The 26,219-nt window shown below is 40.3% G+C and overlaps 1 protein-coding gene across 2 annotated transcripts in view; it reads left to right on the forward strand.

Moving 5' to 3' along the window:
• Positions 1-3,373: 3,373 nt before the first annotated feature.
• The window catches only part of LOC121642035 (mannosyl-oligosaccharide 1,2-alpha-mannosidase IA), a 196,462-nt gene continuing 173,616 nt past the window's right edge, over positions 3,374-26,219 (forward strand). The window contains exon 1 of one of the 2 annotated variants that reach the window (XM_041988500.1): positions 3,374-4,960. In XM_041988500.1, the coding sequence (XP_041844434.1) occupies positions 4,403-4,960 (558 nt within the window). In that variant the 5' untranslated portion in view covers positions 3,374-4,402. The remainder of the gene's footprint in view (positions 4,961-26,219) is intronic. The other variant, XM_041988502.1, reaches the window with a different exon arrangement.

Consider the following 26,219-nt stretch of genomic DNA (forward strand, 5'->3'; position numbering starts at 1 on the left):
AACACACTCTCACAGCACGTCCCAAAGAGGGCACAAAATGATTGCCTCGGCTCCCAAAAAGCATTCTGTTTGTGAGAATGCCTCTCAAGTGACGAACTATGGGTTGCTCTGATAACAGAGCCCAGCTGAGGGATGCAAACATTATCACATGCAGCTGCAGATTTCCCTCAATGTCCTTATTGTCCAAATTATGTACATGAAGAATCAGGATACCAGAATGTAGCTAATGACAATGCTCTGTGTGTGTTTGTGAATGGAGCCAGAGCTGCATTAGTCCACAGTCACTGCAAATGACATTTGAGCAGCAAAAACACCATCCCAGTTATTTTCCGAGGTAAGAGAAAATGTGCGGTATACAAAAAAAATACTCTTTGTCAGAGACATTTATTTATTTTAGGTGGGAAAAAGAATCCCTGTGCTTTGGTTTCACCCTTGCCTGTTGGTAGCAGTGACACTGCATCACCTCGCCCATCTATCCTGGTGATAAACTAGGCTGTCACTGGCTGGCGTAGCTTCATGCAAGTTCAATGAGTGGACTCATGTATAACTTGGCCTTTTGAGAAACTTTGACTTGATATATCTGTTAAGTTGTTTTTATTTTTTAAAGGCAGCTATTGGTATTTCATTTTGTTTGGATTATAATAAAATGCTAATCACCCATGTGATAAAAATGTACCTAAGATGTTGTTTTCATGTAAGTGGCCACATTACAAGGCAGACCTCATGCATTCAGGTAGGTAAATTCTACATTAGCTCCAGAAATGTTTGTGTCTGTTATTATTTATTTATTTATTTATTGTCATTTATCTGGTAAATTTGTGACAAAGCTTTGGTTAGCATTTGTGTTTCACATGCCTACAATATGTCAAAGGTTTTTTATTTGACCCTCCATATTTACATATAACTGGTGGTCATAATATTAAAAACACATCTGAATATAAAGTCCTAATATGTCCGTATATTGACACATTTTACCAAACTAAATAACCTGTGTCAACAAGATGATCTACAGACATAATAAAGTTGCAACAGTGTGGTGTATGTTGCAGTGCAGCCAATGTTAAAATGCATTAAACTGAAGCCTTGCAATACACAGGCTTCAAACCAGCACAAAGCTCTGACTAAATAAAAGGAAAAAGGCAAGCTTCTGTCAACAAAATATCTTTTTGTCACTGACAAGGTCTTCTAAATGCCTCACAGATGTACCTACTTTCAGAGGACTCAAAACTAAAAAGCCTATTTCAACAGTTCTGGCTTCTTTTCTGTCTCTGTTCTCTAAACTACAGACAGCTCGGCACTCTGACTCCATGAAGATTGATTTAACTGTGGAAATGCAATGAAATAAGATGAAAATACAAATGACCTTACAAGAATTATTGCAACAACAGGGAGGGGGAAAAAAGTGAAAATATAATATAAAATATATGGTTCAAGTTCATCAGGTGTTCATCCCGCATCACAGACAATGCCAAGGATGTCCACAATGCTGTTAATCTACATTAAATACAGTTATTTTAAGAAGAGCAGAAACCCACCTGGTGGTCTTTGGATGGGTAATAGTGGTGGGAGATGGGTTTTAAATTGATTTCCAATTATTGAAAACATTTCAAGGTTTAATGCCCCTGAAGGGATGCTGCTTTCAAAGGCATTACGAGAATAGTGCTGTGCAGGCTCTTCACTAATGGCCAGTTTATCTCCCCATCTATCTTATTTAATCTCTAGAAAACACTGTGTTTACAGTTCACCTTCCATACCGCTCAGTAAATATGATGTAAATGCGTACTTCTAACTTTATTGTGCATGCCTCACTCCAAGCATTGAGAGCTATTCAGACCCATTCAATGCCATGACTAAAAGTGTGGAATTTGAGCTTATCTAATCTTGAATTTTAACATTACAGCTTGACTGCAGTGTCCTTTAACCACACCACAGAGAACCACAGTCCTCAGCAGCTGATGCTGCTTTATTGATAGAGGTGTTGACATGCAAGCTGCTGAGCTTGACATGCAAGCTCAGTAGCCGCTCAATCATGGAGATGATTTTAGATTCATCTCCATGGCTGAACGAATTCCATCTACAGATAAAGACAGTGTAATAAGGTTGAAAGCTCCAGAAAAAAAAATGGTAAATTGAACTTCTTTTGCTTTGCTGAGCTGGAAATCATCAGTCTACTTTGCTTTTGCACATATTGCATGAGCTAGTAAACTCCAAATCTGTCAAAACAAGCATAAGGACATTTAACATGTGGCCTAGAATGAGTGTATGTTGCTCATAAATAGAGCAATAAATGGTCACAATGAGTTGCTTTAACAAGCAGCAAGCTCTGACTGCCATCCATGACTCATCATATTTACAGTGGAGACTTTTGCTCAGATGACTGTTGCATGCCTAAGGGCGTCAAATCAAAACTAAACCCTGATAACCCTAAAAGATGTTTTGACAACACTTGCAGGTGTTTTGAAGATAAGCCCAGACTCATAAGAAAATATGTTACTCTACAGATTTTTAAGTAGCTATAGTCTGTCTGCTAAACAGAGAGATATATCTGGAAACCAGGTTCCTTGAACTAAAGACGTTTGGTGACATTGGTGACAGACAAAGGGCATATAACCGAATATCCATGAACGGGACTTAATTTGGGTCTAAACCTGCGACACAATGGGCCAACATGCTGCGTCACTTCCGGTAACTAGTTTAAAGTGCTTGAAACTTTACAGCCTAATTGAGTAGCCTATTTATTCTCTGCTTTTTAAAAATGCATTTCGATAAAGCAGCTTTTGTGAAGTGGGTTATTTCTTTACATTAGAGGTAAGTGCTATGTTACATGGCTTGCTGGGTGTGTTTGTCTTTGAGGCACGCTAATCCTCGTTTGACCCAACAATCATCACATCAAAAGAGCGAACAGGTGCGTCGAAGCTTTTTAAAATGAGCCAAACAAATAATTATAAATGTAATTTATAGTGGGTCCCTCTAGACTGGCTTCAGAAGCTAATTAAAAACTGGGAGTGTCTTTAAAATAAGAAAGCCTATTAAGTGGTTTAGCTTGATTTATTCCTGAAATGAAAACGATGCTTTATGCATTTTTTGTCATGTTAACATGCTGTTGAGACATCTGAAGCAGGTGCATCTATCCTCTTCAGCTTCTTCAGGATTAATCAAGCTCGTTTTCCTCGGGAGGTGTAGATGGCATCCCGACGTTCAGAGCCATTCAGACTTCTCTCTTCCAGACCAACGGCTTTTGATAAGCCGCTGTGAATATCCATCAAGAAATCAGCCCAACCCACCGGATTGTTGAGCAGTGGACCATTTCGTGCCCCCCGTTCCTCCTCCTATTCCGCTCCTCGTCCTTACCCTGCCTGCACTATATGTTACATTTCCAACCCTCTCCTCTTGCTTTTCTACGCAGGCGGACGTCCACAGCACAACGACAGCGCGCACCTCTGAGAGCGGGGCTCGGCAGGCGAACGGCGGGTACAGGGGAGCAGCGGCGCCGTGTGTGTCTCTGCTGCCTTTGTTGGAAACTGGCGGACTCGATGGTGGATTTGTTTCTTCACTGGATTTGGATCGGGGCTTAGGATAACTTCGCATGGGACAAAACGCGCCTTCTTTCATGTCTGCCAGCGATTTGTTTCGCCCGGCGTGTTGACGAAGGTGGAGAGGGGGGAACAAACCGAGGCTGCCGGAGGAGTGCAGATGACAGATAGGAGGCATGAATATACACGCGTTTCTGTCCACCAGTTGTACGGGATAGAGGAGAACAGAACAGATTGTATCCTATTTTTCTTAAACGCGATCGTAGGAGCTTGTGATGCTGCAACCTGGGTCGGTTTAAACGGAGACAAGGAAAAGATGCGCCGCTGTTCGCTTGAGGTTTTGCACACTAGGGCAATGCGTTATTGACGATCTGCACAGGCTGGAAAAATGCATTGAGCCACAACTTTGTTTAAAGGGCCTAACAGACTGCAAAATATTTTATAAACGCTTGCAGAAGTGCATTTATCCGTGATTCTAGTGGATGCTTTACTAATCACATAAACAAAAAAGAAAAACAAGCTTAGTGCCACCAACCCCTGTGCTGTTCTGTGATTTGCAGTTTAAACACAAACCCTGTCTGTACATGTCAGTGATTACGATTAGAAGATGTGGATTTGGCAAAGGGTTTGTAAATTTTAGATATAGGCAGGCCTAACCATCGCTTATGCAAATCCAATCAATAGCGAGATAAAGACAGCTGCGGCTGCGTGTGTGTTTCTCTGTAAAAGTCACAGGGGTGTGTTTGAAGTCCAGCATATTTAGTTTTTCCACAAGCCTCAAGGTAGCAGAGACGCTGCTTGGTAGTGAGTGGAGCCTGTCAAAACACGAGTTGTCTCGACTGTAAAGCCGCGTCTCAAGAAAAGTTTCAATGGTTTTTCGAAAGTTGCCCGGTGTCTCGGCATCGGGCATGGGTCTACGCCTGTCTCAGAAATTCGTCTTTCTGCTTTTTCTCTCGGGGTTGGTAACGCTATGTTTTGGAGCCCTTTTCTTTTTACCAGACTCTGTCCGGCTAAAACGCATCTTTCTGTCCAAGACAGAGATCCAGCCGGTAACTGTTGGCTCCGGGTCAGAGAACGATGTCAGGGAGCACCTTAAAAGACCCAGTGACCAGGATCAGCAGCGGGGCATGACCCCTGCCAAAGGAGAGACGGGGAGCAAGCCGAAAAGCTTGAACCGCAAACCTTCCGTGTCTCACGAAGCGATAGAGGAGCGTCTCGCCGGAGGTAAGGCGCAGGAGGACTTGACTCTGTCCGGGTTCAAAACGGAGTCCGCGTCGGAGAAAGCTACATCCACTGATCACGGTGCCAGCTCGGATACCTTCAGTTTCAAGAAGTTCCAAAGGTGCTTGCTCAAACCTGCGCTGGGGAGAGACAACGGAAAACCGGCCGACCCTAGGACCAACGAGCGCCGGGAGAAAGTCAAAGAGGTGAGGATGAGACCCTCCAGAGGGGAATCATGAAGTTAAATCCTGACGTGTTGAAGTATGAGCTCTGCAAACATCTGTTGACATTCAGATGTGATGTTTAACAATAAAATCAGAAGTCTAGATATTTGTAACATACCTTATCTGCCACAGTGATCAGATAGTCAATTTTTGCTGTGGGTTTGATGAATAAATATGTCTAATTTATGCACTCTTGATTGACAGCTGTTCATGCTTTCATAGCACTACAAACAAACCGCTGATAAATGGTTGTCTACCTTATTCTAATTCTGTTCTAAGTTATTATATTTAGTGGGCACAAGTAGTGGGATAGTTGTTTGCTGCTGTCAAACATACTGAGCAAATCCATTTGTCTAAATATCCCCACTGCCTTTTTTGAATACCAGTCAGATTTCTCTTAATTTAGGCTAAAGATGGTGTGTTCTGAATCTGAGTCAGCGTCTAATATTCAGTCAGACAAATTATGGAATGGCAGGAAAGAAAGAAAAGGAAAAAAATCTAATTGCCTTTGTTAATTTGTCTGTGCATAAAAAATACAACTCGTAACCAGTGTTGTACTCTGTATGTGAATGGTTTAATCCTGCACTTAGTTGTAACACCTCCATCTTGCTCACACAATCGCCTGCAAATGATGTTCCACTTTGGTGTGACTCTCTGGCCAGGAGCTCTTTGCGCTATGTGTCAGCCATTGTTGAGCCCTGTGGCACCAATAAAGACTCCAGATTGGTAGCGTCTGTGGATCACACATCTGTACCCAGTGAAGGCAAGTCAGGCTGGGGTGGAGGGGGTGGGTTGATGAAGCGAGTCATTGGTGAGGGTGTACAGATGGGTTTCAGCCTTGGCATGTGACATTGCTAAGTCCTGTTGTCACACTCGCTGCCAGCCTGGTGTCGCTCTCTCACACTGCTCACATGCCTCATTCCTAGAGGTGATGGGCTACATGCTGACTGAGGCATCAGAGGACGAAGGGTTATTTGCCTTCGTGCTCTGAGCTCCTCTGACTCATAGTGTCTCCACTTGATGCTCTTTCATGGGAATGTCAGTGCGACTTTGTTTGCCCGGTGTGTTTGGCTGAGCTCTGCAGAAATTCTCGGCCATTGTCGTCTGAGGAAAAGCTATGTTCTGTCATGCTCTCTTCATCTAATTATTAATGCTGAATATCAATCATGCTTAGATGATAAACGATCATTGAAGAGCACACACAGACATGCTTACTTTGCATGCTCAGTTTGCATAATCCTATTTTATTTCTATTGTTTTTTTTTCCCCACAATGTCCACCCTCTGAAGCCTGTTGGCAGTGCTGTCAACAGCCTCTGTTTTCCTGTATGCTCACATTCATGCTGCCAACGCAGGCTGACAATTGTGAACCTATGTTTTGTCCAGGCTTACTAATGTAAAACCAAATGTAACTATAGCAATAAAACCAAAATGTTTTGTTTGTCTTTCAGCAGTTTAGATGTATTTTTCCATAAACCTCAAACAGAGTTTAATCTTGCCAGTCTCACAGCTTTTGTTGTGCAGCAGCTCTGTAAAAGCAGTGTGTTTTTTAACTGGTGGAATGCGGAGAGAGGGTCCTCCCCCCCCTTTACAAAGCCAACAAAAAGGGTCTGGTTCAGCCCAACAAGTGCCTCAATGCCCAAACTGGGAATGGGCATCGTTTTTCTCAACTGCCAACAACAAGAAAGCAGACTCCCTACCTTCTTCCCCTGTGTGTGCATTCACTGCCAAGTGAAATGAGGGTGAAACAAGGGACAATGACTGCCTGATCACACATCACAAAGTTAAAAGGCAGCCCTCAGGATACCAGCAAACACTACCAAAGTTGCCGGGGTTTTGTATCGCTATTCCAGAGACTCCCTGCTAAAGTCATTTTCCTCCAGAAGTCCTCAGCAGGATAAAGAGGGGAGTAATTTTCATACAGCCTCCCATTTGTAATTCTCTGATGTTATTGCTCTCTGAGTCGCCTCCATGGCTGTGCTGCTGCCTCATTGGGCCTGGGTTAAGAAGTTTAAGAGAAGAAATCACATCATAAAAATGCATGCCCAGAGAAACAGGAGGGCATACTTTTTGGCATTCATGTTTTGATGCTGATGTCCTTTTAGGTTAGAACTTGGAGTGCTGAAGTAAAATATAAAACGCAGAAAGTAGGAACACATACAAAACAACACAACTGCAGTGCAAAGAGGACATTAGAGAATGATGGGAGCTTTGTAGCTTAGAGGGCTGAGGTTCATTCACAGACAGAAGCCTCCATATCTCATCCCTCTGCTGGTCGCCTCAACATCACATACACCAAATAAGAAGTGTGCATTAAAAGGCCATGTCTGTAAAGTCTGAGATGTGCACCCTCCTTCGTTCTCTGAATGTTTAACAGAGATATGCTAGTGCAGTCAAATCAGGGCTTTTGCTGGAGGAAATCGAAATGTACTCCCAACATATGGGGCTTTTGAAAGGGGAGAAGGTAACACAGGGAGGAGATGGAGCTGACAGCTGAGCACTGCAGTGAGAGGACAGACCCGCTGCAGTTTCTTGTGGCAGAGCCTCGTCCAGTCAAGCAGTATGTCTTGAGGGCTCCTTTGTCCTTTGTGTTCGTGGGCCTGCATGAGTGAAAGCGTAGGGATATGAGTTGGAAGTGTTGTCAGCAGCTTATGTTGAGTTTTAGATTAGATCATCTGTAAACGCAACATTCTTATTTACCTTTTTCTGACAATAAATCAGACTGGAAACCCACATTTAAATCTTATTAGACAGAAGTGTTGAATCTATGTTGATAATCAGACTAAAAGGGCTTGAATGGCAATTTAACCACCAAGTTGGCATTTTAATTATTGGATCTAAATCCTCATACAGTGATGATTTTAATTACATCATTTATCTATTTAATCATAGGACCAACATGGAGTTTAGCCTTAACTAATCAACCTTTTGAAACACAACTCGGTGCATGAAACATGCTCATATTCTGTGGAGATGTAACCCTACATTGTGCAACTGATGAAGCTTTGCAGTCAGTTAAAACAGTAGGCTGTGTCGTGTTACCATGGGAACCATGTACTCAGTTTGGGATGCAGAATGAACTATAAATATTAGATTTAATGCAGATTGGAAGATAAATATCAGAAAATTTTCTATCAGTGCAATTCATTTTAAGCTGAATTGGCCAAATGTGTGAGTGACCGGAGCTAGCAAAGAGAGGTTTTACCCATTATCTTTAGGTGGAGTTTATGGTGGTGTTGATCAGGCTCAATACAAAGAGAGCCTGGTTTTGTTGGGTTTGCTTTGTTTTACATCCATCTTCATCACTGTCTAGGCTAACAACAGTGGTCACTTGAATGTGTAAATTCTTAGGACAAAAGGTTGGCTCTAATGAGACACGACGTCATTTTAGGGATACTGATTAGTGTTTAGGCCAAGGTGTTGGATTGAAGTTGGGTTATAATTTGGCTTAGCCATGAACTGATTGTGTGTGTTAATGTGTTTGCATGCAGCCTGTAAGGAAATTTAGCTTTTTTTTTTTTTTTTTTTTTTTTTAACTGCATCCCTTGTTCTTTGAAGATTTAGTATGTCTGTACAGTCTTAAGACTATACAGAAAACCAATCTTAAGTCTGAGCACTCTCCAGCAAGTAAAAGTCAGTTCATTGTTGACTCCTGTCTTATCTCTTATGCTTTCACTTTCCCTCACTTATTTCTTTTTTATTTATTTTTATGCTTACTCCAATAATGTCCTCTGGCTTTTGCTGAATCAGCAAAAGATATCCAGTTACTGGCTTGTGATGCGGTGTCATTAAGGAAAACACAGCTGTAACGTGTTGCTCCAAGATTGAAAAATACAGTTTTTAAAGTGCAAGGTTTGTGGGCAAAATAGAAAGTTGGGGGGGGGGGATAATTGAAATCACCAAGATATAGTTTTTAAAAGGGACTAGCACTGTGCCAAAGTTTTTGTATTGAGTATTTTTCAAACTTTTTTTTGCCATTTTCCCCCTCCTAACCCAGTATTTTAACCTCCATACACTTGTACACAAAGCCTCAGAAATGGTTGATCTTGTATCTGGATATGAAATGTCCTTACAACAGTTATGCCCAGTAGAGCTTAGTGATGGTCTGAATAAAATGCTGCTGCTGGCTAACTCCAAGCGCAGTGACCTCCCTCCACTCCTCATTCCCCCTGCTGCTTCCTCTCCTCTGAATCAGGTGTGCCAAACAACTTTCAGTCTGAACTGGGAAAATGGCTTCCTGCTGAGCGAGAAGAAAGAATCGGAAGATGAAAAAAGTCTCAAGAAAAGGCTCGCACTCTCCTGGTGTTCACACAGTGCTGGAACATTTGTGCTTTTCTTTTCCTCTGCAGATACTGAGCAAATGTCAGCGGCTGGTGTTTGGAATGTAAGCCCATCATTGTCTTTGGTCTGTTTGTGTGTGTGTGTGTGTGTGTGTGTGTGTGTGTGATATATTGTGCAAGTCAATATGTGTAGAGGCGGATATCTTCAACTGCTCAGTGCTGCTTGGCATGAATGCAGACCTTCTCTGCCAAACAAAAAGGATTTAATGACCTGTGTTTGCTCTTTATTCACACGGATGTTGTAGATTTTCACTTGGTTTGACCAAGCTCTTTTATGGTAAGGCAGTGCTGTGACTAATGTTGGTTGGGGTTATCCAGAAGATTACAGTGAAGCTATGAAGAACCAGAAAGTAAACCCAGGATGGTTGGAGTCAAGAGCTGTAGAAAAGGAGCTCTTTATACCAACCACAGCAGCAGAAGAACATTTTTTTGTGGTTCTGTGATGCGGCTAATTATTCCTTTTCTGCTTTTTAAACAGGTGTTTTTTAAGGTTTAACATAGCTGTCCATTAGCAACAAAGTGTCTCCTCATGACTGCCAGCAGATTTATGGACAACATGTTTTAAAAAGGCAGATGCTTTTGATATCCAGGGGGAAAAACACTTGGGAGTGTTGCACTTAGAACCAATTCAGGCTGTTTATGAAGAATGAAATGACTCACCCTCACCTTTCATTTCCCATGTAGTGTTGCTTAACGGTCAGTTTCTTATTCATATTGTTCTTAAGGCTCCCTGTGGAGTTTTCTTTATAGCCATGTAGGCGGTCTAGCAGTTATGCTTCAAGTATCACAAACCTTCCACTACTATCAAATAAGGCCTTGTGAGCAGTTTCAAAGTTTTCTATGAGTGTTTTGCCTGTGTTCTCTGCCTTTGTCCAGCATAATTTATGATTTCTCTTCACTGCCTTTGCTGGAAAGGAATTTGAGATTCTTTTAGGTTTGTGTATGTGCAAATGTGATTCTGTAATTTAGCTGCTACTGTCACATTTAAGCAATCACATCCTCATGTGGTGCACTTTATTTTCTGTCATTTTTAAGACTAACACGTTGCACTAAAATAGCAATTTCCCTCTGGTATTAATAAAAGTGTTTTTAGTTTAATTTTAATTTTATCTTCACCTTTCCTGCGCTAACACATTTAGGGACAGATTTGAACAGTAAAGGCACACGCTCAACGCAGAAGATGGATACGCAGACGGATGGTTTCGTCCATCTTCTGCATCGATAATGTGTGTAATTTGGTCTGTTTTCAAGGAGCTTAGCTAGCCATCACCTAATGCAGAAGACGGAGCAAAACCACTGGAAATCGCAGGTGCATTAGTCTACCGACTGATGTCTAATGCATCAGTCGGTAGACTAATGCACCTTTGCTACAGGCCAAACGAACTGCGGGTTGTAGGCTGGATTTGGAGGCGCCTTCCAAATGGAACAGTGCTTGGCGCGCCACTATGACATATGTAGCAAACAAACCTGCACTTGAAGTTTGTCGACCCTGAATTAGGACACGGCTTATATGCTAATGTTTAGGGTGTTTTGGGTGGTTGGAAACAACTTTATAGCGGTGCATTACCGCTGCCAAACGGTGTCTGAAACTAACATCCGCTGGCAGGAGTGAACTCTGAACTTAGCACTGCCCACTAGTGGAAGAACTGACTTAACAACCATGGCAACACAAAACACGAAGTATTTGAGGAAGTATGAGGTCTGCTACGTATGACAACGCTTGAAACAGACATCGCTATTTCTGTACGTAAGGGAGCATAAATGGGCCTTTTAGGCTTCAATTTCTGAGGGATTGACCTTTCATTTACTTCCAGGAAATGTATGTTCTGTAAAATAATGGTGGTCTGAAGGAACATCAGGTAAAAGAATATCAGAGTCTGTCAGAAAAACTCTTTTTCTGTAGGTGGTGACGACTGAGTAAGCTATAGAATAACAAGTCGTCTCCTCCAGGCACTCAGTACAGGAAGTAAGTGATCGGGTGAAATGGAGAAAGGAAAAGGGAGAGGATGTGAGAGAAGAGGGAAAGATGTTGGCTAACATCCTTTTGCACTCATGGCAGTTTTCTTTCTGCATTCCCTTCATGGTGGGGGCACTAGCTTTAGGCAAGTTTCTCTGTTGAGACATGCTTTTCAAGAGGAGTGTGTATCTGAGTTTGCTTCTTTTTTTTTTTTTTTTTTTTCTTTTGCAGGGGCCATTCATACAAGACTTCGGCAATTGTTAGAAAAAGCACATGGACTGCGTTGTGCAAGCATATGTGTATGTTTTAACGTGTGCATGTACCTATTATCTGTCCTTACATGCCATGTTTGTTACCTTTTTGTTTGGCATACAGTAGTAGCGCTTGTGGGGACAAACCCTGGTTATTCCTGGGGTAAATGGTAAGTCAGGAGTTGAAATGAACGAAGGTTAACTTTACAAGTAAATTGTTTATGGTTATGGAAAGTTTTTTTTAGGATTAGACTGTCCACAAATACTGGATGAAAGTACAGTGTCCTAATAAGGATAGCTGCACAAAGAGAGCTTTTGTGTTGGCACTGTAAAAGGTCTCTCAGCAGTTTTGCAGTGACACACACAACTCAGAGCTTTTTCTTTTCTTGATTACATCATACAATCAACAGTCTGCAGATGTTTTTACTTTGGTTTTCTCTCAACCCCCCGTTTCCCCCTCTACTTTTATTTTTACAGAGTTTTTTAATCAGGCTGTACTGGTCTGTTTGCTGTCCAAGGTCCCTCTGCCTGTGTTTACTATAACCTGCAGGTATTTCAGAAGTTGCCAGGAAAAGCAGAGGGCAATGTACTGCGATGCATTTTGTCACATTTTGACCCCCTGCTGAAACTGAGGAGCTAAAATGCTGTGACTGGGCTTCATGCCTGGCTGTATTTTTCTTGAAATTACTTTTCTTCTTTTCTCAGATTTCATCACCATGACTCAAATCTTTTTTTTTTTTTTTTTTTTTTTAACACTATCAGCCTCTTTATTGTTGTGATGTTGCAATAGGTTCCACGGAGGCCCATTTATCTAGAGTTTGCAGCACAGCTGACATAATGGGGTCATTTTGTGTGTGTCTCTTAATCATCTCTTCCATTGGTCTTTGATTACTGGAAAAGCTGCTTTTAGCATAAATTTCCTCAGTTTTGGCTCTGGCTCGATCAACTTGAAAGAACTCTTTTATTGTTCTTGTTGGTAGCATTAGCTCTGTAATAAGAAATGGAGCGAGGGAAGGAACCGTTTTGTTTTTGTGAACACATATGTGGACTTTGAGAGCATCTTACCCGAGTCTTGCCTTCCCCTGAGTTTTCACAACTCCGGCCGGTGTAGTGTGTGTCTGCTTGTTACAGATGAAGAAAATTGAGGAGATAAAAGGTCTAGGGATGGCCTTGTTTGCTGCACGCTCTGCTTGACATCCTTTGCTAGGTGCTGAATGAAATTGCCCCCAAATCAACCCCCCACCTTCTCTGTGTTTGGCCTCGCTGCTCAGGCAGATTCAGCAAATAAGAAAGAGGAGAGAGGGGGTGAATGGCCTAGATGTAACCAGCAGACGATCTGAGCCCCTAGCCGAGTTCCAGCCTCCTGCCTTTGTGCTTGCCTAATTGGTTAAAAACAACATGCGTGGCTGTGTTCATAGGGTAAATGGAAAGACATTAGTGTTGCCCTATTTGACTTCCTCATCTTCTCACTCTGTGCTTGTGTTTTTGATCAGTTTTAGTTGTGATTTATATTTGTTTTTGTTTAGATTTTCTCTTCTTTCTTTTTCTTCCTCCCTGCTTCTTGGCAGCGTGTGGTCGCTGGCACGTTTCCTGCCAACCATCCCCTCTCCTGCATCTCCACAGTGCCAGTGGGAGCCGTCTGGCTGCTGTTGTCACAGACTGGCTTGTCTGCATTGTTGTGCTTATGTGACACAATTTCAACCTACTTTTTAAGATGGCTGGACAATGCTGTCAAGCATTTGACCTACAATTTGGCTGATCCCTGGAAGAAAACTTTTACGTTGCAGCTTTCATTGTTGTGGATCTGATTTTCCGCTAGAGTGGGAACGGTGGCTTATCAAATCGTTTCCATGGTCAGCACAGTGTTGTCTAGTTTTCTGTGGAGGAAAGAGGAAAACGTGTCTCCCTAGTGATTTTCCCCTTCATCAGCATCAGCAGGCAAATTGCCATTAATTAGCTGAATGCTTATAAGACCGTTTTAGCCTGAGCTGGGTGTATTTGTTCATTATTATTGCAATTAAGTCTCTAATCAGATGGCAGCAATGGTACTCAGTGCTCATTAGGGAGCCATATAGATTTCTCTTGTTTCCATCAAGGCTGGATGATGGGCTCACCAGATAATTGCAATTTTCAACCCCAAGTCAGCAGAGAGGCTGTAAAATAACAAAGAAACGGATTCAATAGTCCTCAAATGACTGTTTGTTTGTGTGTGAAAACAACCACTTTGTTGATCGTTAGTTGGATGAGAAGTGTACGTGACGAGCTCTTCATCATATTTCTTGCACATTAATGATAGAGTGGACAGACTTATTGGTTTGACCAAAAATAACCAAAGTAGCATTTTAGACATTTATCTTAATGTGAAAAAAGGCAATGCAGTTATGTTTTCCTGCAAAATGTTGTTTTTTAAAAAAAAAAAAAAAAAAAACTTCATGTATTTTAAAAAAGATTTAATAAAAAGCTTTAAAAAATGTGTATAGTTTGCTTACAGTGTTGTACTTTGACAAAACCTTCTGATGGAGAATAAAATGTCTTTTTGAAATATTTATTTTAAGATTTAATATTAGCTTAATTAAACCCGTTGCCTTCTTTCTCATCAAAACCCAATGTCAGTTATTTAATATATATAATTTTTTCTCAAGTTTATTTTCTTATTCAGAGGAGCTCAGATGGATTCAGTGCGCATCAATAACAGGAAATGGATGTAACTATTTTCAGAAGTGTCTGTCGCTAACAGTTTTTAGAGGACCCCAGATGTTTTGGTTAACCAGCTGCGACAGCTTGTGGCTGAACTACTTTTGAAACACTGAAGGAATAGAAGTGACCAGTTTCCAGAGAAAGGAAAATTCAAAGTGCTGCTCAGTTTTACTTCCAACTTGAGTAAAATAACAATTGAAGCAGGATTGTTGCAGCTAATATTGAACCGATACTGATGTTTCACTGGTGTGAAACTAAAATTAAGGTGGTGATGTCTGAAAATTTCTATAAGTTTAACAGAGAAACCAGTCATGTTTAAACACAATACCTGTAGAAGGTTTTACAACTTTTTTTTTTTATTTCCAAGTGTTGGGGGTGGCCAAAATGTTGTTAAAATGGAATAAAGTACAGTAGAATGTTTTGACGTTAAAGCTACTGCTGAAGAAAGTTCAAGAGTGGGAAGAAATCCAGTCTAGGTTGTACCTCCATATTTAGGTTTCAGTAAAGGTTAAATATAACGACTCATAGGGAGCAATTTAAAATAAATGTGAAATGTGCAAAATTAGGCAATGCGGACATAATGCAAATGCTCTGACTTCTTCACACTGCAGTGTATACCACACTCATTAAAATAATAAGAGCAGCACAAACTTGTTTGAACAAGCTCTGTTAGCATTTTCATTGGTTACAGTGAGCACAAACTTGGTGCTGAAGCTAATTGTGAGCTGGTGGCTGGTCAGTTGAGGCCATCCATTGTGAGCAAAGAAGTTGCTGATTGTGGCAATCCTGGATAAGAATGAACCTGAAGCGTTTTGTTTTTGGACAATATATGGGAATTTTCAGTAGCTGAGTTAAATATGGAGGAGGTTTCTGCAGAATGAATGATTGGGATAGTTTTTTTTTTGTTTTTGCATCTTTCCTCTTTTACGAAGCAGGAAAGTAGCTGCAATGAGACATCCATAAATTGATTGAGCTCAAGTCATTCCTAGAAGCCACAAGAGGCAGGACAGACCTTGGACAGGTCACCAGTTCATCACAGACCTGAACAAAGACAGATGATACTTCATGTTGCAATAAAAATATGGCTTCTACCTGCAAGCGAAGAATTATGGTAACCAAGAATGAGATCAGGTCACTTCTAATTTGCTCCAATTCAGTATGCAAATCGCAGATGGCAGTTCACATGATAATGACTAAGTAGTAATTTCCAGAAATATAGTGACAAACCGATATTAAAAAAAAAAAAAAACTTAATTCTGAAAACAGTGTGTTCGAGCTGTGAGGCCTTAATAAAATTCACTCCTTTAGATGGGTATGAGATAAATTAGCCTCCAGCTTAGTTTTCCTATGAATTTACTGACCAGTAGAAATTGACATACATACAGTGCTGTATTCCCGGTCAGTTTGCTCCTTACATTGGATGTGCACCAGGGTCTCACCACTGACATGTTAGCTATAATAGTTAATCTATGGTTGGTTAATATTGCACATACCAGTTTTTAGCAAAGCTCTCTGCACAGCTTTGAAACTGGGTCCTAACGGGGAAATGTGTCAGTTAAAGTTGACATTATTCCAGAGCAGCTTCTACTTTATATGAAAACATTGGAGGACATGTGTGATGTTTGAAACTTGAAACTTGGCCTCAGTTTTGAGTTGTGGATGTTCATTTCTTTTGCTGACAATTAGGCAGATGCGTCTTGATGTATACATGAACAGTTCTGCATCAGTGCAGTGACAGAACATAATTAAAATTTTGCAGCCTACACAAGTTATGAGCATTAGTTTATTTTTCTTTCCAGCCACAGAGATACAAAAGTAGTTTTAACGCTGCCATAATTTCTACATTTAATTTTAGCAGATGCTTCTCTCTGCAGTGATAAGTGAGGAACCATTACTGTGATAGGTTTAAATAGTGTTTTGAAGGCAGATTTTTGGTTACTGGAGAAAATGAACAAAGTAAGATGCTGTATGTAGAATGTGCCTGGGAAAAAATGCTGTAACGTAACTAGTACAATAAAACATATTTGCTGTTTTTACCCAGACTTACTGTCTACAACTCTAAGGAGCACAAACAGCCCAAATAATCAGCCTCAAAAAATGAGTTGTCAACTTTGTCCTCCAGCTCTAAGAGGAATGGGAATCCCTTAATCTGTTTAGTTGCAGAGAACTTCTCTTTTTGCCAGCTTTTACAGACCTTGGAGCTAGAGCACTCCCCTCATAAACGCCACTTTACAGAAACAGCACTCTGTTGTCAGATTACACCCTGGATAGAGGACTCTGCAAGTAAAGCTAGTCAATGTGATATGAGAATTTACCAATCAATAGACTTATGTAACATACAGTGATTCAGTGGGGATGGTCTCGCAGACACTGGTTAAAGGTTTACATCAAACACAGTTGTCTAATTATTTTAAAAAGTACTAAATGAACACTCGGGTCAGATTTATGTGACTTATCTACTTTTTCATTAATATAGATGTGTGGTGATATTGTGATAAGAGGATGCCTCCTTAAATCAGTGTTTCTTGTTCTGAACCGGTGAGTTCACACTACTGTCTCATGCCTTTTTCTTTTTTTTTTTTCTTTTTAAAATCTCATTTTGTTTCACAGTCTAAGTTGTCAAATTTTTGCAAGTGTAGTGTTTTCTAACTGGTAATTCATGGTAGTTCTTATGACATTCGTTTTCCTTTAAGGAGTCACAGATGTTAGTCCATTTTCTTAGATCTGGAAGTTAGTGAATGCATCAGTTCTCAGCACTGTGCACTCTGTCTGTATTTGAAATGCAAAGCATCTGTGGGTAAGCTATCTTTTGGAAAAACACAATAGGCCGTTTTGCTCTTGAAAGGGGACAAAGGCTTATGGAAAAAGTTTAGTAAAGGTAAATGAAAAACAGACCCATCTGCAGGGGGCTGTGTGTGGGAGGCTGACGACACCACTGTCGTGTTTTCCATGTAAAATGAGATGGATGTTGGCAATTAATTCTGCAGTGACCATTAGCTGAAGAGCTGAGTCCAGCAGAATCAGCAGTGGGAGACTGGAATAGTGCGGCCCACTGTGCATGTTTGTGCTTGTGACTTCAAGCATGTGTGTTTTGCTTTAAACACAGATTGCTTGGGGAGCTTTGAGGCCCAGTGAATCTTTACAAAAGGTGACTATATGCTGACTCGAGTGAATGAAACCTGACAGGACCACTCTACATCTGTTACAGATTCTGCCTGTTATTTCTATTTTTAGGTGCAAGAAAGCGTGGAATAAGTATATAGTTGTCATCTGTAGATCACTTCAAAACTTGAAAATAACAAACAAAAAAAAAAAGAAAACTAAAAAGAAAATAACTGATCTGTAAGATTTTATTTCAGGCATGTAGTTCTGTGTAAGCAGTAAACAGGATGTCGACTTTCAGAGATGCACAAACATTGTGGCCTCAGTGCAAAGATTAAAATATCTGATAAGTGAGATAAAACCACTGATCAAAATCGCCTTTATCATTGTTCTAACAATGAAATTTGAGCAGCTTCTCCTTAAAATGCTGCCTTTTAAAATATTTAAGATAATCTTTTAATTGTTAAATTCATAAGTGATTATAAATTTATGTGGCATATTATAAACCCTTCATTGTGCAGAATCGACTCATCTGTATTTTGTATTACAGTCAAAGTTTGTGTGTTTTTTTTTTTCTCTGCTTGAATCTGAAACTATGCCTACAGCAACACTTTTATCACCCATGCAGGGCTCTGTTGGCTGGGTGGGACTGATTTGTTTTAGTGGGGAAGTTGACACACCAGTGAACTCACAATGCTAACAGAGATAGTAGAAAAGCTCAAACTGGAAAGAACAAAAGGCTGATGTTGGACACAGGTTGCCACAGGCAGACCAGGCTGACAACAGCAGAGTTCGCACATTAAAAAAAAAAAAAAAAATTAGATTTTCCTTCCAAGGTTCGGCATCATTTGCTGTTTCCCTGTGGCACATATATCCCATTAGCGCCTGTGAAAAGATGGGCACTGCTTATCCTCTGATTTTGACTAGAATGAACATTTGCTGAAAACACAAACAGAACAACTACAGGTGGAGGTGAGTTCATAATGTGGCTGTGACACACAACTAGGCGGCTTGTTGCTATTTTCTTTAGTAGTTAGGTCTGAAATCAACCTTAAATTAGTTGTAGTTGGAAAAAAGCAAACTTAAGGATGAAAAATAGGTTGTAGCACATGAACTAGTTGCTACTATTTTATGATGCTCATACTATAAAGAGCGAGTGAGTGTTTTTCTTTGCTTTGAAAAAGCCGTGTTTCAATCACAAGAACTTTCCATAGTGACCTTTGGAGGGTCCTAGTTCTCGACTGCCTTAATTTAACCCACGGGGACTAAACAAAGGTGAGGGCTTAATGTTTAAGCCCCCAAAATTGCCATGCATGGAACTTGGGGCTTGCAGTTCTGAAGGTTTCTAAGTACACCTAGCATCTTATTTCTGTCAGAGTCCACCATAACTTGTGAAAACTTTAGTTTGCTCAGCAAGAATTATTTTTAGTGTTGCTGATGTTCATGTCATCATATTTCCTGTTGCTTCTCTGCTCTTGATACCGAAGTCTGGATTTGTCTTATTTGTCTAATTAGTGTGTCCTCATCTCCTCTTTCTTTATGCCTGTAAACTGCAAATCAGTTGTGCTGTATTTTCACATGTTTTATTTTTTGAGGATATTCCTCAAAACTATTCATTTGACCTTCGGCAAAAAAGTCGAAGTGACCACTTTCTGCTTCCTGCTTTTTCCGGATTAAACACATCCACCTCAGATTCATGACTGCTTCAAATTACACAAAAGTTGTTAGACGAATGACATTATTATTTTCTCGCAGCCCTGAGAGAGAGAGAATAATGTTGTCTGTTCTTTTAGGGCATGGGCCTGTACTCAAGTAGGTATAAACGGGGATCCACAGCTGTGTCAGGTGAAATCTTTTTGGTTTTTCTAATGTTGTAAGGGGGTGTGACATGTTAACATTTTAGATTGGATTTAAAATGCATTTAGATGTTGTCAAATGAAAGAAAATATTGACGACCAAAAATGGTGACACTAAAGAAAGGGAAAGGCATTGAGGTGACGTGTGTCTTGATTTAATGCCCTCTATTTGCATATGTGGCCGTAGGGCTGCAACTAATGACTATTCTGATGGTCAATAAGTCACCGACTATTAAAACGACTAGTCGACCAATCGGATTATGTATCTTATGATTATTATAAATCAATCTTATTTCACTTTCAACTTTGAAATCTTGCATGAGGTTGTTATGTAAGTCCGACGTGCCTCCTCTTTAAATGTTCGAGCATTGCAGATGTAATTCCGTGGTACACAAGGTCCACTTTACAGATCTCACCTGTATTTAATTTAGAAAGTTTAACGTGAAGTTATCCCAGACTTTTGACGTTCTCTGCCGCCGTTTTGCTCCCTAGTCCGCCGCCATATTTGTTCCCTGGCGGACTCTCAGCAGAGATAAAAAAAAAGGAGACGATGTCTCACTCTGTAGTTTTTCTTTTTTGTTTCTTTGCCCATAATAGTCGATGGCTAAATTCGTTGTCGACTATTTTTATTGTTGACTATTGTTGACAGCGTTGACTAATCGTTGCAGCCCTATCTGGCGGAAGGAACACGGATATGCAAATTCAGAAATTGGATACCTTTTTTGCATTGGAGAACTAATTTGTCTAATTTTCTTGAAAGTTTTTGTAGCTAAAAGCATTTGGTACTTTTGTTCAAAATGTGGATTAGGGTGCTTTTACCCCAGGATAGTCCGCTAGACTCGTCCGATTGGGGACTCTATGCAGTTGCAGGGTGCAGTATTCTTCTGGACCATTGAGTTCCACTCTCTGCCAGAGGCGGTTCTGCACCAAGAATTACTGAAGGAAGAGACAACTAACGAAGAAGAAAACCCGTTGATCTATTGGTTAATGCAGGACTGAAGTTTCTAGTACATAACAGCTAAATATGGAGCATCAGATACTAGCAGTCTTTGATCAGAATTCTGTCAGAAATTTTATCAAGTTCTTCCACGTCTGTCCAGAGCCACCTATCGCCCTACACACGCTTATGTTTTGTTACCAAGATCTGCGTTTGTGGGCGGAGCGAGTCCTCTTCTTTGATTCGAATCAGAATTTGGTGGCGCTTTTCTAATACCCCCAAAAAGCAGACTTTCAGAGCAAACGGATTTGGAGTTGAATCAAAGAGGCTGGTGTGAATGGTAAAGACTAAGAGTTGTGGTCTTGTAACTTTAATGTTGATGTGTTGGCACTTCTCTTTTTTAACTACAGTCAACACCATCCTAAAATAATTTTTGCAGCCTTTGTGTAATGTGCTCTTCATGTAACTGCATCTCTCAAATGAGTGTTTTTGTATGTAGGGAATAGTTTGTGCAAAGAGTGTTTTCAAGTGTAAAAGAATGACCTACAGCTGATATCTAGCATTAATGCATTGCGCTCTGTCTCATCTGGCCACTTGGGATTAATCCATTTTTGGAGGATTTCTAAGGGGACTCATCTACCCCTCCCTATGTGCTGAACTAATTTGTTCAGTGCTCGCATTAATAATTTATAGCAAGTGTGAACTAAGGGGAGTCTCAGCTTTCTGTTGTAAGGCTCAACTTTAGTTTCCTCCTCCAGCCTTTTTAGTTTTATTGCAAATCTCCTTGAGCCTTATTTTAGATGAATTTCACATTGCCCTTCTCCATTTGTCACTTCGTCTTTTTTCACATTTTTTTCAAATGTTACTTCCTCTCTTGCTAGCTTGTTGTTCAGTCCATCCTGTTTTGTAGGAAATACTGTGTTAACCTTCTGTACTTTGTCTGTTAACAGTAAGCCAAAAAAAATCTTATCAGCCCTTCCAGTTAAACAAATGGATCCAGTGGCAAACAGTGCTCATGTTAGGGTGTTTTTATAATTATTACCAGTTAGTAATGTAATCAGCATGACCTCTATCATAAGTGGAAATTTAAACTGTGATTATACAGTGTCTGTCAATGCATAATGTGACACAGTGGGTAAATCATAGGATAGATCAGCAACTTGCTGTGAAGGGTCAGACTGGCTTCTCAGCAGCGCTTTCCAAGCATGAGCATGATGAAGCTATTTACATAAAACTGGTTAATTAATTGCTCGCAGCGATTTAGTCACTCAGATGATTTGATTGTGACCATTTTGGAGTTTGGTGGTCCGGCTTGTCTAAGAAATAAACAGTCTTGCAATTTCCTGTGAACCTCACATAATGATCCAGATAATACAGATCCTCATTAAGCCAACAGCTAAATTCTTACCATTGTTGGGTTATGTTAAATTTTAAAGTAACAAACAATATTCCTTTTCTGGAACTTTATTGACCATCATGCTTACAAATAAAAACCAAGTCCAGCACATGGAGTTCAGTGCATGTGGCCTAACAAGTTATAGGGATTTATTAGTGATCTTCCAGGCAACTCAGTTCACAGTTGGGCAGGTTTTGGCAGCATGTCCTTCAACACATAACCAGAAGCACGTGCATTAATTTCCGAATGGAGCTGGATGATAGTTGTGGCCGTTTCGAAGATGTGACACCGGTGGCATCTCCTGTATTGTAGAGCTGTGCTCAGCCTGGAGATGCTTCTCTTAAGTCTAAAGTTCTTCACTGCTGACAGACATTGACTATCATCCAGATGTAATTTGCATTGCACTGTTATGCTGTTCTTGTCCTTTTTAACCACGAATTCAAAATGACAGAAAATCCATGATGTAAACATAGTTTTCTTTGCAGTCTCGCCGGCTGAGTGAGCTGCATGTACACACTGCCATGTACAGGACTGCCTGCCTGCAGAGGAACAAAGCAAAAACAGAATAACTAATCACTTTGCAACACCTTTGCAAGTTAGAACAAAAAAGTACAAAGTATTGCAGCCAATGCTGATTGTTAGACAGCAAATCGGCAAGCTCAATAGTTCAGAGTGCAGTTAAGTTATTTTGGAGCCCCATATCAAATTACTTTGAATACTTTCTGATCATTTTCTGTTTGTTTAATTTTGAAGATCAGCTTTATGAAGGCGGTGGGTGTCATCGTTGTTTAATTTACAAGCTTGCTAATATAACATAGGACGTTGTGTGCATATCTTTTCTACTGGATGACCGTCCTCTAGTCCCCTTCTCATTATAAATTCTTCCTCTAGGCTTTGTCCTTTAAAAAACAAACAAATGAAAGAACACCACAGGGTCTCCTTCAACTGTTACAGATAATTCCAATATTCCCAAATTTATGTTCCCCTTCAGCGTAACACCTAAAAGCTTTTATTAGACTATTAGACTGACTAAATTTTAGGATTTTAATTCCTGAAAGGCACATGTGTGATCGTATTGCACTCATTTTAGTTTTCCAGCACTTTGCTTCATCAAAGTTTGCATTTGTTTTTAAGAACAATAAATTTCATTTTAAAGGCCTTTTAGCACAACACAAACAAATAACCGACCTCAGTGAACATATTGCTGGTGAAACTGCAAAAAAGCAGTGAAAGAAAACCACCACCATGTGTTCAACTACATCATCATCATTACTTTTTCACTGTTGCTCCTGGCAACATTTTCATCTCTTCACTCACTAACATTGAGCAGGGTCCCCCATAGTAACATTCTCAGCTTCGTTCATAAACGTAACCTTCTGCTTTTATCCTGTTTCAACACGTGGAAAGCTGCTGCTGATTAATAAGCACTTTGACTCCCACAACATTGGATGGTGAAATATAGACAGTGTGTCACTGGATGGATACCAATCCAGCAACAGCCCACACTGAGGAACTGTTGTTGCTATGGAGTTTACAGGCAGTCTTTTATTTCTTTCTCTTATCAAAATGATTATCTAATTTGTATCCTGTACACTTGAAGCCACAGTATCTTTAGCTATCCTTTACAGCCACCTTGGGTCGTTGCATTATGACGTCCTCGCCATGTAATTAAAGTGAACTGGAAAAGGTCAAGTGTTGATGCATCATTCCAACATCCTTCAGGGGTTACATATAGATTCAAACACATTCACGAAGACTTGGCTAATGCGTCACTACATCTTATCTGTCAAGGTCAGGACCGTGCTGGAAAGGGAGAAGCGGGCATCTTCATTATTTATGTTTATCAGTTTGTTTAACTGGAATTCCACAGAGTGGGATCAGGAAATGTCAAAATGAGCCAGAGCAATCTGCTGGATTACAACAGACTGATAACTTGAATTTGAAGTCCAAGAGAGGAGGATGGATCAGCTGTTCTTTCTTGCAGTTCTGTTCTACCCTTGTTTTTACCCTTCTCATGTAATGTAGATGCTCAGTCAGCCAGTTATTCATCCACTTAACATTTGTACATGGATGTTAATGTACTTCGAGTTGCTTGCAGTTTTCTGACATACATAAATGGTGTGCCTTATAAATACTCCTAACACTTCTTGTATGAGCTTATCTTTCATGTGGTTGAGATGTATTATTCATATACAAACTGTTGCTCACAGATATTCCGCATGCGCTCTAAGTCTTTACTGTTTCGGTTGATGCAGTTTATTAACACCCTTCCTTCCTCTGTGACTTACCGTTATGCTCTTGTTTCTCCTCCGTCGTAGTGTAAATGTGCAGTATATCTCTCAGTACTTTTCTACTTCAGAATGGACACGGAAACAGTTTTATACTTGTTTACTCTGCCTTGTTGAGAATATACAGATAATTACTAATGTGTCCTGAGCAAATCTGCACCCCACAGATTTTTATTTTCAGAAAATCTTTCTTTAAATTAATTTCAAAAGGTGGCTTATTTTAAACAGTTATAGTAGGGGTGTTCAATTGAATAGTTTCTACAGCGCACCACAATGCGGACGTGGACTATTCTGCATCAATGCAGCCACAAAACAGTGTACTGTATATTCTACTGCTGCTTGCATGTCTGGGGCTGATCTAGCCTGCTGAAACAGCTGGACAGATAGATAACGGTCTCCAAAGAAAAATAGGGGCTAAACACGTTTTGAAACCTTTACTTAGGAAAACTGTAAAACTAAGCAAAAATACTAATAACACATCAGTATCTCAGTAGAAATACATTCATTGTCTCAGTAAAATTACTTACTACCTATTACATATCAAAATGTATAAAAAAAACGATAAGTTAGCTTAAGGCTAACGTCTATGGAAAATACTATTGGCAAGCTAGCTGTTAGCATGCGCGAACAAACTAAAGGGATTAAACAACTGTCAAAAAAAAAGTTCAATATTCTCTAAACATCAACTAGAATAAATATAGACAAATGTTTCTGGCTACAAAGAATATGAAAAACCTCTTCGCTTCTATGTTCTGACTGACCTATGGTCTGAACTTACTGCGGGAAAACTGTTTATTTCAGAAATATAAATAAAAAGGGAGTTCATAATCATCTGACTGCTTGTATTCATTAATGAAGTAGCAACGTAATAAAGAAAACTAAGGATGCAACACATAGTGATGCATCATAATTCACTGTGGAATCGAATTGAACTGTTGACAATTATATATCTAGATAACTGTAATCAAATTGAGACCTGTAAAGATGCACAGCTCTATTTTATAGATCCATCAGTGATTGCTCTCGCTCTCAAACCAGGTTGGTGCTACACTGGATCGCCCGGAGGGACGCCTCTGTAATAATGTTGTCTACAGGTGTGTTCTGATTTCCAAGTACAAGTCCAAATTTAGATCTTGTACTGTGGTGTAATTAGTGTAATAAATTAGGTTCTACATAGAAGCAGAGCTGGAAAAAAATGTCATTGAATGTATTTAGGTGTTTAAATGTTCAAAAATTCAGTTTTTATTTTCAAAAGCTTTAATAGACTTGGTGTTTAGGCATTTGGTTGGACAAATTAAACATTGTAATGGTGTCAATTTGATCTCAGTTGTGTAATATCACAATTTTCCTTCTTTTAAACTTATAAACAAAACAACTAATTAACCAAATGCACTTCACATTGTTGAATATACAATGTGGCTGAAGTCCCTCTATCCATTCATTTTCTTTCACTTATCAGAGGTAGAGTCACAAAAGCAACAGGCTCAGGAGGGAGACCCAGATCCCCTACTCCCCAACAACACTCTCTAGTTCCTCCTGGGGCATCCTCTGGCATTTCCAGACCAAAAAAGGGCTATATAATCCCACAAGTAAGTCCTGGTTCTGCTCTGGCATCTCTTCCCAGTAGGATGTGTCAGGAAAACCTCCACGGGCAGGGTACCAGAAGGCATCCTAATCAGATGCCCACTTCAGCTGACTCCTTTTGATATGAAGGAGCAGCAGCTCCACACCAAACTCCCTCTGCATGTATGAGCTCCTCACTCAATTTCTTAGGCTGAGCTTGGGCACTTTGTGTGTCTGAAGTGATCTGATCAATCACAACAGTGCAGCACAACAACCCATTAAAGCTGTGTAGAGCCTCCTTCCAGCTGATCCAGTATAACACCAGCCCTAAAACTACTCTGGTCACAAAATCTGCCAGCAAGACTAGCAGAGCAGCTGGAAACAATGGTTTAGATGGCGTTCCAGGAAACAGGAAGTGGACTTAGCAGAGCTCAACATTATCAGTGTCAGTTTACTGCCTGTCTAGTCTCTCGCTGACATCCTCTGCACATTCAGCTCTATCTCGGTCAAAGGTCGCCCCACACTCTTCCATACACAAACATGAACCGTGCAGGGATCAAGGATAGAAATTTCCTTCTGCCTGTTCTTGGCGCTTCAAAGGTCTAGGAGAGTTACTGTTAGAAAATGCTGCCTCAGCATTTCATCACCCACCCCCGACCTACAGGAAGAACTGCCTCACTTCATTAGACAACACAAAGAAAACAGTTGTGATTTATGAGTAATGTGGATGGATGTGTGTGCTTTCACTTGGTTTAACCCGCTGGCCTCCATGTGCCTCATGTTCCCTTTTTGCAAAGTGTTTGAAGAGTGTTGGAGGTCTCATGAGTCCCTGGGGTCATTTCTGGCCTGATAACC

This window comes from Melanotaenia boesemani, chromosome 6 (assembly GCF_017639745.1).
Source record: "Melanotaenia boesemani isolate fMelBoe1 chromosome 6, fMelBoe1.pri, whole genome shotgun sequence".
Taxonomy (NCBI): Eukaryota; Metazoa; Chordata; class Actinopteri; order Atheriniformes; family Melanotaeniidae; genus Melanotaenia; species Melanotaenia boesemani.